Below are 12,001 nucleotides of genomic sequence, written 5' to 3' on the forward strand. Positions count from 1 at the left end.
ATGTCTTTTAATGATCTCTTTCCTCCTGCTCTCCCTAAACCCAGACAAAATCTCACCTTTTACCAGAAGCCTTTCCTGATGCCCATTAATGCTATCTTATCTGTACATGACTGTTTGCATACTCTCTCCACCCATAAGCCTTCTGGACAGCAGGGACTGCTTTTTTGCCCTTCTTTGCATCCTAGTCTTTGCCCAGTGGCACACAACAAATATTGAATAAATGACTGACAATCCCCAATTACTCTCCTTGCTAAATGATGGTGCTTAGAAGTGAACACATATTGTGTTCTCTAGATGGCTAGGATAGGAAGAACACAGTGGGCCTACCACTTCTCACATTTGGCACATTACACCTCCCTCTTCAGATCATTAACTATTTTGGCTACAAGGACATAGTTGACTCATTAAACTTGCAGTTTAGAGTACCCAGAATCTTTTCCACACAGACCTTTATCTAGTAGCAACTACTGCATCCTGAACTTTGAGCATATTATCTATTTGAAATAGCTTTGTTGATATAACTGAGGGCCTATATATTAAGCATAATATTGCTTTTGAGGAAGTGATTTCTGAGAACCACAACACATACTTAAATTGGGAACTACCTTTACAGTTACTGATGTTGGTGAGACTTAAATTATATCATTTAATTTACTTAACAAATTTATATTAAAACTGCTACAACACATATTGATAGCTTAGTTTCATACAGATTTTCTACCATTATTCTTACCTTATTATAATGCATAACAGCAAAAGAATATGTAGTAAACATGACTTATGATTCTTATGTATGGAAAATAGAAACAAGGTCAAAATATCACAAATGTGTGGCAAAGTACCATAAGTTGTGTCAGTAGTGCCAAAGTTCAAAGTGAGTAGAAGCTGAAGAAGGAAGCTAAGGACAGCAGAGGAGGTTGTTTTTTTTTAAATTACATTGGGAGAAAAAGGAGATCAAAGAAGAAATACGACCTTTACTTGGAATGGATGGAACAATGGTAATATGAAAGTCAGAAGCTAGAGCTATTTATTTCTCATGTTTTCTCTCCAGAAGAAAATGATCTTTATGTTGGGAATGACAGCATAAAAATTATTGCCAGGTAAAGTGGATATCCAAAATAATCAAGAGCTAGATAGACTAAATCTTTAGGTACTGAAATAACTGAGATATGACTGACTCACTGTCATTAATATTTGAAATGTCATGCAAAACAGATTGGAAGACAAATGTCCTGACTTTAACAAAGAGAGAACAGTCTGCAAATTAAAGCCAATGAGTCTGACCTCAATTTCTGATAAAATTCTAGAATTAGTAATGAGAAGTCAGAAAATAAATGCTGTATTGATAGAACTTAATTTAAATTTTAATAAATTATCTGGCATTTAGATAAGAGAAGTAGGGAGTGGACGATAACACAATCAGGTGGGTTCAAAATTGATTGGACAGCTGAATTAGTTGATGGATCAATGTTAATTTAAGTTCCTAAGAGGACTTTAGGGATCTGTGCTTGGACCCAAGTTAACATCTGAATCATTGTCTTTGAGAAAGGTATGGATGGTAAGATCAATTTGCAGATATTTCTGGGAAGTATCCATAGGTTAGAACATTAAGTTAATTCTAGAAAGATGAAATAGGAGCTGCTATTGTTGAATCCTGAGTTTTTCTTGGCAAAGATACTGGAGTGGTTGACTATTTTTTTTTTTGTTTTTTGTTTGCAAGGCAAATGGGGTTAAGTGGCTTGCCCAAGGCCACACAGCTAAGTAATTATTAAGTGTCTGAGACCAGATTTGAACCCAGGTACTCCTGACTCCAAGGCCGGTGCTTTATTTACTGTACCACCTAGCTGCCCCTGGCTATTTCTTTCTCATTCATTTTAACAAATGAAAAACTGAGGTAAAGTGACTTGCTCACACAGTGCTTAAGGTCATGTTTGACTCCAGGCACAATCTCTACCTACTAGACAACCTACCTGCCCTTAATAGAGATAATTGTGAACAGAAAATGGGTACAAAAAAATCTACCTCCACAAATATAAGAGAAATATAGCCAAACAACAGTTCTTCTGAAAAAGATCTGGGGTTTTAGTAGACTGCAAGCTCAACATGTATCAGCAGTGTACTGTAGACATCCAAAAAATAGATAAAGCAATTTGTGACTACAGTAGCAGGAACAGATTCCAGGAATAAGGATACAATGATCCCAGTACACTCTGCTTACCAGATCATACATGAACTAAACTAGGATGGAGAAGGGGAACCAGAATGATAAAGGATCTCCAGTTTATGACATATGAAGATGAGATAAAGAAACTTAGGATGCTTAACCTAAAAAAAAAAAAAGGACATGGGGAATCATGATAGCTGTGATAAAATACAAGGTCTGTCATGGGAAAAGGTATCATTAGCTTTGTTATGCTAGGCCTGAGAGCAGAATTAGGAGCAATAGGTCGAAATTGAAAAGGGAATCAATTTAGGCTTGATGCCAGGAAAAAACTTTCTAAAGCTTGGAACCCTCCTCAACTGGTGATAACCTGCCTTGAGAGGTCATAGGGTTGTCTCTTAAGAGATCTCCAAGTAGAAGCTAGACAATCATTTGTTGGTCAAATTACAGTGGCAATTACTTTATGAGTCAGATGGCTACTGAAACTTCAGACTTTCAGATTCTGTTATTTTTTCAGGCATGGTCACAGATATTTTCATTGTTCATGAGCTCCATATTACACTGATTTGTCTAAATCTCTACTTCCCAGTCAAATTGAGGATCACATCATTCACACTAAGGTATTAATTATTTAATTTCTCCCATGTGAAATTCTACATCAAAGCTCATAAAGCTTCTTTATAACATTCTTCACAAATTAAAAAATCAATGATTAAAAATGTCAGTCATCTTAAAGATTCTGTTAGTTATTTCTTTTAAAAAAACACCAAAACCATTCAATGTTAACGTGATCCAAGGTAATTTAGGATTATATAGCATTTTTTAAAATATACGATTAATGAGTCATCTAGATCTGATCCTAGCTTTTGAACTGATCACTAAGCTTGTTTTAATTAAGCAGTTTAAGTGGATATTTTTTAATTGCTGTGTTACAGTAACTATCTTTTTAATCTATGTAAAATCATCTTCATAAATCCATGATTAATTTCCCAATTACTTTAGGGGTTTTTTTGCAAGGCAATAGAGTTAAGTGGCTTGCCCAAGGTCACACAGCTAGGTAATTATTAAGTATCTGAGGCCAAATTTGAACTCAGGTACTCCTGACTCCAGGGCCAGTGCTCTATCCACTGCGCCACCTAGCTGCCCCTGCCCCCTATTTTCCAATTACTTTAGAGGTAAATTCTTCAGTTTCATTACTAAACAGAATTGTCCATTATTGTTATTCTATGATGTAGCTACAAAATGAATTTGAAAAATATTAAAATAATTTATTGTATAAGTATTTTCTAAGATCAAACTGACCAAATTTTGAGTTATATTACACTTTTTAAAAAAGTTTTTGCAAGACAAAGGGGTTAAGTGATTTGCCCAAGAGCACACAGATAGGTAATTATTAAGTGTCTGAGACCGGATTTGAACTCAGGTACTCCTGACTCCAGGGCCGGGTGCTTTATCCACTGTGTCACCTAGCCGCCCCTAAATACACTTTTAAGGAAGAAAGATTATTACATCAAATACAGCTGACTAATGATACCTAAGTAATGTTTTTGAATGAAATCAAATCAACTTTACTCACTTCTCTTATAATAATCTTCAATTCTAATTGGGAAGTTATGATGGATATGTTATGATAAAAGTAAGTCCCAAGGTTCTTTTCCTGTTTTGAATACAAACATCATTCTTTTGGATGTGGGCATTTTTTTCTTCTACAAAGTAATTAGGGACATTTTTTCCTTCAAGTCAAAAAAAGGGCTATAGCTCCTTGCTTTCTCTACTTTATGAAATGAATAACAAATGCCTGACACAATCAGCATTCATGTATATACTTTTAAAAATAATATTTTTCAAGAGAGCAGATTTAAGACATTATATAATAAAACTTTATTACAGGAAGATATTAGCATTTAATTTTAAAAGCTTAGGACTTGCTAAGCATGTCTTAAAAACTCAGACTAATAAGCAAAATTATTTGTAGTACAGAAATTAAGTTATATCCACACCAAAGACTTCCAATTCCACTGAACACATAAGGCTAAATAAAAACTGTGGAGGGAGAGGAAGATGGAAAAATGTTACGAGTCAATCAAAACATATCTTCTACTGAATATATTGTGTATTGACTGATGATATTAGAATATAAAGTTTAGTAAAAAAGAAAAATTTGCAAACTCAGACAAAACAAGAAACACCATGCAGATTTTTTTAATGTTAATGTTAGAATACAAAAGATTGGGGGGGGGGGGATCTCACTGTTTACATACTGCATCCTCTTTCAAACTAAACAGGCATAATCACATAAAATATTAGATCCTCTCCCCAGATATTTCATACATGTGATTTAGTATGAATATAAACACAAAATTATTCTATCAGTAGAGCTTGTCATGGACATGAATGATCAGTTTTTAAAAAATAATCTTCAAATTTAAATCTACAAAACTTCCTTTACAGAATTACCAATGCCCAGTCCATACATGTAATATCTAACAAGGAGACATACATGTCTGCATATACCAACAGACAGAGGCACACTGTAATGGTTTGATGGTGTTGCCAAGTTAATAATTCTTTCAAGGCACTAAACAATGATGTGGGTAGGGTTTTCTAAAAATGTAGCAAACATATAGGGGTTTGTTTAAACTGTTAAAAAGCCCTGAGTCAGAACTTTAAATGACTGCAGTTATAACTTTAAAGAAAATGATACGTAGGGAGGGAAGGAAACATAAAAATGAACAAAAAAAATTTTGGTTTTGAAGGAAATTAATTCAAGCAGTCTACAAAATAGAAGAGAACAGTATATGCAACACCTGGCAAGTTTGTCATTATACATTTAAAGATAAATTTTAACCTTGTTATGACTCTAGGCACCAAACTTAAGTGATAAAACCCCAAAGCAGTGTCTTGGGGGGGTTGTTTTGCTTGTGTTTAAAAACACCACTTACAAAAGCCTCCAGGACTTCCACTTTCCTTTGATCTTAAAGTCTAGAAGAGTGGCAAAATGTAACACTTTGATAGAAAGGAGGTAGAAAGTTTCAAAGTCTTAAGTTATGAAATAATAACTGTTCAACACTAATTGTCCATGTTTCTACCATTCACCAGTAATTAAGAGAGAAAATTCAAACAATCTAAATAATTTTTTCCTATAGCAAATCAGATTGAACCAGCTTTAAAAAGCTCACTCAAAGTCACAAAAGATCATTCTTAATACTGCTATAATTTTGCTTGAGTAAAATTCCATTGCTACATGATTATCAAGTGACATCAGTTGAGTGTTCCTCTTACAACACATGGGTAAAGCCAAATTAGGTATTTCTCTTATAGCAAAAATAAATTCACAATTAGATTTTAAAGTCTATTTACACTTTTACTATCGAGTCATTTATTTGTGAAAATGTTAGAATCCCACTCAGCTCAAATGCAGAGCTACCCAAATTTTGTTTGCAACTTAATTTTTTTCCTAGTTAAAACCTGGAGGGAATAACTGTTTCAATGAATAAGCATTTTTAAATTCCCTCCCAAAAATGACTTTCAAAATGTGTAATTAATAGGAAAGGGAAAAAATCTATGGCACATTGTTTTCAATCTGACAGAGTGCCCAAAGATATTTTATAAGGACTATGTTAACCAATAATTTAAGTATTTTAATTAAATCATTAAGAAATGCACACAACCAAGTTACTATTGATAGAATTTTTGTTTCCTGATTATTGAGACATAAGAGAAAAAAATTTAACTTCCTTAGAATTGTTTCCACATGAACAATTACTGTTAAACACTTCAGTTATTTATGGGAGGGTTAAATGATTTCCCTTTTGGACCAAATCAAAAGTCATTTAAAACTTGCAGCTTACAAAGTAATTGCCCATTATTTGAAATATAAAAAACTGATTAACTGAAATTAATTTTTTTTGGTATTAAATATTTCCCACAGGCTGCCTTGATGAGACCTAAATAATTCCTTTTTTTACTCTATGTTCAGATACCAAAAGCACCCCCCACCTTGCCCTGTTCCTCTACTTTTCACCATCTTCCTTCACCATTTTCTCCTATCCAAAATCCTACCACTTCTTTACTACTTGAAGTGTAAGTGAAGAAGACCCTATGAGAACTAAGGAAGCAAAACCTGCCTGAACAAGGCAAGAGTACTCTGGCAGCATTCACAAATCTAAATGGCACAGGTTTATGCGCACATATGGCAGAGTTAACTTCTTAGGCTTCCTAGATAGTGTGCTTTGAAATAGATATAATTTGAGTTGTTTTACAAAAGTTAAGTAACAGAGATTTAAATATGTTAAAAATGGTCTAGCAAATCAAATCAGTCATTTAAAAAAATTTAGCAAAGTTAGACTTCGACAAACATTTCTACAATGTCAATTTGTAGTTTTTTTAACTATAGCTTTATCTTAATCCAACTTTTAAAGCTGTATTACTTATGATGCCAATGAAAGTATTTATTGATAATTTATCCTAACAGAATTTTAATTTGCCCTAAGGTTTTCATCTTGGGCATGAAAGTTTTTACAAGATATGTAAATGGTACATAGTATTAGGAACAAGAACATTAAAATGATTGTTTAAAGAATAGCACCTTCAGTAAGTTTTCATTTTAAACTTACTAATGTTATTCCAAGAATTGGCAGTGTTAAACAGAAATTTCCAGTTACAATATAGAGTAAAAAGAGACAAATAAGATATCAATCATATTCACTGACATCCAAGTAACAGGAATCACATTTTCTCTAAATTTCCTATCTTCTTTAGCATGCTGCATTAGGTACCTTTAAGGGTGGTTAAATCATACTGTACTTTTTTTTTTTATCAAAACTAACTTTAACATTTACTTCTAAGATGATGTTTAATACAGAATGCCAAATCAAATGACAGTAGTGATTATATACTAGCAGAACCCGACAGTTTTAAAATCTGACCTAACATTTAGACAATCCTGACATACCAGTAATGAATATTTGATCTAACACTGGACAAAAGTGTAGTTGTTAAAAGAAGGCCTTAAAGACTATTTTAGAATTGGGCTATTTAATAATTTGTCAAATGGTAATGAATAAGAAAGACTAACAAAAATGAAATAAAAACAACTACATATATTTAGCGAAATATATGTAAGGATAATTTAGGTAATACAACATGTTAAAATATGAAAATGTACTTAGTCCATTCTATTTCTCCCACAAACAAAAATCCAACACATAGAAAATAAAAGATAGGTATTAATGCACTACAAAGAAGACCAAGTAAGATTGGCTGGGAAGGAAGTCAAAAGACAAAAAGAATTAGATACATGAATGAAGATTGGGCTCACAGAATTTCAAAGGCCTCTAGTGCAGGAAAAAAGCATTGACTAAAGTTGTTACATTACTAGTTTCTGAGATCCTTCTTTCCTAGCTCTTATTAGTAAAAAAAAAGTTAAGTTCAAAATAAAAAATTAATTTAGTTGCTGCTTCATAACTAATAACTTAGTTGCTGTTTGGAAAGTCAAAATTCAAATTGAAGTTATTAAAAATGTTGATCATCTGGGGTTGAAGTTATTAAAGGTTGATCAGCATAATTTGGTATTGAATACATACTACTTGATTATGCTGAAAAAATTAAGAATTAAGGAAATGGTACAATTGTGATCATAATTTTTAAAAACACTGAGGCAAAACAACAACTAAGTGGCCCTAACATCTTTTCTAAAACTAGGGATCTCATCAACTATTAAGAGTGTAACACATAATTGAAAACAATAAGAAATCCTTGGTGATAAGAGGATAAAAAAGATGATTTAGCAGGATAAGAACTCCTTCTGGAGATACATAACAGATGTCATTTCAAATAGCTGAAGAACTAATTTCTGCTCATCATTTTCTCACACAAAACCAAAATTGTTAAAAAATAAAAGAACTCTCAACTGATCAAAACAGGATTATTATCTATTCACAAAAACCATCTTCAGAAATGTAATAACTGACATAAAATCCATTAATAAACTATAAAAATGAGTTTTGGGGAAAATTTTAGAATATCATATTTTAAAACCATAACCAAAAATTTATTATTTTCAGAATAGAAATTATTACTATAGTATTCAGGTTAGCTAAAATGAGTCCATTTAAAATGAGTCAACATAACACTTAGCTATTTGAAAATAGAATTTGGTAGAACAGGAATTTCTTAACTTTCATCAATCCCTTTTTTATATTTTGATGAAGCCTACATACCCTTTCTCAATATAATGTTTTTAAGAGACATAAAATAACATACATAGGATTTCTAAGGGAAAAAAAAAAGATGCAATTTTTTCCGCCATCAAAGTTCACAGACCTTTTAAAATCTATCAATGGATACATTTGGCATCCATGGATCCCAGATTAAGAGACTGTGCAAATTCTAATTAGTCATAGCAGGAAAACCTTGAAGAAGGAAAGTGTCTCTAATAGAAAGAAAATGTAAAATACAATTTTAAGTCTGCAGGAGAGAAATCTGAGCATATGTGCGCATGCATGCATGTGCATGTGTGTGTATGTGAGATATGCATTTACATATAAAAATAAAGAACTTAGGTACTAAAGTCAGCAAATTGTCGCTCTAAACTACTGACAGTGCACACTTCTATAGTAACAAAAGGTCTGAAAACACTTTGTTACAATCCATTTTTCTTTTTCATATGCTAGCATGCTGCTACTCATCTAGAGACTAAGAAACCTTTAGATTCTCTAAACAGCTAATGATGGTGTCAAAGCAAATGATATAGTCAATAAAAATGATTCTTATCTTTGAACTGACTACCAGAGCCCAAGTCTTCCACAAAAGATGAAAAATCCATATTTATTTTGTTCTTAAACATTTTCTGGAGGGCAATGGCAGCAATAGTTGAAGCAATTATTTGTGAGTACAAAGACTTAGAAATTCATAAAGATACTCTCAGTAACTTGAAGAATTAACATTAACATGTCATGAAAGACCTATAAAGATACATAGAATTAGCTACACTGTAGTAATGGAACTGATCCTGCAAGAAGAAAGAGAAAACTGCTGCCTTCTGGAAGGTTCATTTTTCTCAGTGCACAGGAAAAGCTAATTTACTAGGAGGAAACTCAGAGACATGTGAAAGGAGCAATTATTCTTCTTAATGGTCAGATCAAAACCAATATTGGCAATTATGTAATTAGTTCCAAGGTGAGTAAGTCATGTATTTACATCACTCTTCTATAAAGTTTAATAATAACATTGTACTAGGTCATGGAAAAAGGGCAGTGTCTTTAATAATGACCAGAAGTTGCACATAAATATATACAAATAAATAATTCTATTTTTCAATGTTGGAGGGAAATGATTCATAATATTGTTTCTTCAATTCCCCATTGTGACTGCTGCTTCTTTTTTCCCCCCAGTATGAGTATCAATTACTCTTACGTTAACTGATAACAAGTCAAGTGATTGACTTTTTTTTATAATCTGAGAAACAAACTTAATAAGTAAGTTGTAATTATTCTCTCATTATTCCATATTCTAGTTTGTTTCTTTAAAAAGAAAACTGGGGGAAAAAATCATTGGAAATTAAAGTGAAATTTAAGGCCTGTAACTTTTAGAGAACAGGTTTTATGATCTTAGATTTAGAGAGGTCATCTAGTCCAATTCCCCACATTTTACAAATGAAGTAACTAAATTCTAGAGAGCTCAAAGGATGTGCCACCTATCACATAGGTGGCATATGGCAGAGCCCAATTCAAACTTGTGATTCCCAAGTTCAGCAGTCTTTCTATACTCTCAGTATATCTCTTAAAACATTTCTCAGGGGCAGCTAGGTGGTGCAATGGATAGAGCACTGGCCCTGGAGTCAGGAGTACCTGAGTTCAAATCTGGTCTCAAACACTTATAATTACCTAGCTGTGTGGCCTCAGGTAAGCCACTTAACCCCATTGACTTGCCAAAAAAAAAAAAAAAAACTCAAATTTTTTTACATTATGTAAAGTTGAAGTTACAATCACAATCTTTTTACTGGACGTCTCCAAAGACTAAGTATAGTCTAAAGATATTTTCTTTTTAATCTTCAAAGTACGCTAAAACTTTTGAAACACCATGTAATACTAATATAAATGAGGTAAAGGTTGGGCTTGCCTACTTCACTTGGTGCCATATGGCATTTTAAAGAGATGTTAATTTCTTAGTATCTATGTTAGACTGGGCATGGAAAATGTGACAATGTTAAGGATTAGAGGGAAAAAAACACAAAAAAGTATATTATCTAAGGATTAACGAAATATAAAAGAAAATTTAATGGAAGTAGTAAAGAATTAGGAATCAAATGTATTTTTAAGTCTGTCTATTTACAAACCATACTCTGCAAGGCTGGTGTAAAAAAAATTTTTTTTTTAAATTAACTGTGACAATTGGATTTGATCCAAATTTTAAAATGACTGTCCAAATACTGTTTTGTGGTTTGTTTGGTTTAAGCACATTCAGTCAAAATAATTATAATGTAGTACATAGGTTATGGTATTATACAGTATTTCACTAAAACTGCCTTAACAAATGCTTTTAAATTTCATTTAGCTAACAAAACACATGATTATTTCTCATTTAATACAAAAGGATCCTTCGTTCAATGGCTTTGCGGCAAATAGGGCATTCACTCATTCGATCTCCACAAAGTTGACATGTTCCATGACCACAGAGGAATATCATATTCTTCAAACGATCCAAACATACAGGACACATTGTCTGTAAAAGAATGTGATAACACAAATAAATTGTATAATTACTAAGAAAACAAAGTGCAATTTCTCACAACTGTGTTACCACTAGTTTTCTCATTGCTTTTCTTGAGAATTTGTTATTGCAGCCTTTTGTAAATATGACAAGCAATTTTATTACAGCTATCTTTTTTTCTTCCCTAAATGTGGAAAGTACTTATTGGTGTTTCCCAATTGTAATTTTTGGGAAAATACTATCCCTGTGTTTTTAACAGTAAGGTAAAACAAAAGCTGGCAAGATGAAAAATGTTATAAAGAATGCAAAAAAATGGTTCAAAGTCATCTTGATCTCTTCCTTACCTATAAAGGCATCATCTTCAAATTCCAAAACCCCATTATCCAATCATAACCTCTCCCTCTAATCCTATTCTTCATCTACATTGTAGCCTCCAATCCTCTAAACCCTCATATTCTTTCAGACAATCTCCTTCACAGTAGCCACTCTCTCTTCTTCTCCCCCATCTTCTTGGTTTTTTTTTTTGTTTTGTTTTTGCAAGGCAATGGGGTTAAGTGAATTGCCCAAGGTCACATAGCTAAGTTAGTATATGAATTTAGGTCACTTCATCACCTAGCTGCCCCCTCTTCTACCTATCTTGACTCCTTGGTGAACCAAAACTCTTCAATGGCTTATGTCTTGAATTCTTAGGCCCCCTTATTTTACCAGTCAAATGCTGGCAAGTTCCAATCTTGGATCATTCCCACCATCTGCCAACGTTGCTCCTATAACATACTGCTAAATGAAGATGGAAGAAAAGCAGGCCATCAATTCTGATTCTGAATCCTCTTTCAATTTATATTGCACAATTTCAACTGGGCTGATCTACCACACCTGCCTTAACAATTCATGATCCCACTCTTCAAAGTGGCTCTTACAAACATTTTCATCCCTCCTCCAATCTCCCATGGCCACCCCCTCCATGCTCTCAGCTGAGAACCTGACTTCATACTTCGTAGTTAAAACTGAGACCATTCAACATGAGTTCCCTCTTTTCCTATAGCTTGGAAGTCTTCTATCATTATCTTTTCCTTTACCACTATCTCACATAAGCGTTCTATCAGCTGAAGTGATTCCATTCCACTCCTT

The 12,001-nt window shown here is 33.0% G+C and overlaps 1 protein-coding gene across 1 annotated transcript in view; it reads right to left on the minus strand.

Moving 5' to 3' along the window:
* Positions 1-4,347: 4,347 nt before the first annotated feature.
* Positions 4,348-12,001, minus strand: part of MIB1 (MIB E3 ubiquitin protein ligase 1) — a 149,297-nt gene continuing 141,643 nt past the window's right edge. The window contains exon 21 of the mRNA XM_074199524.1: positions 4,348-10,885. Coding sequence (XP_074055625.1) covers positions 10,745-10,885 — 141 coding nt within the window. The 3' untranslated portion in view covers positions 4,348-10,744. The remainder of the gene's footprint in view (positions 10,886-12,001) is intronic.

Source organism: Macrotis lagotis, chromosome X (assembly GCF_037893015.1).
Source record: "Macrotis lagotis isolate mMagLag1 chromosome X, bilby.v1.9.chrom.fasta, whole genome shotgun sequence".
Lineage (NCBI taxonomy): Eukaryota > Metazoa > Chordata > Mammalia > Peramelemorphia > Peramelidae > Macrotis > Macrotis lagotis.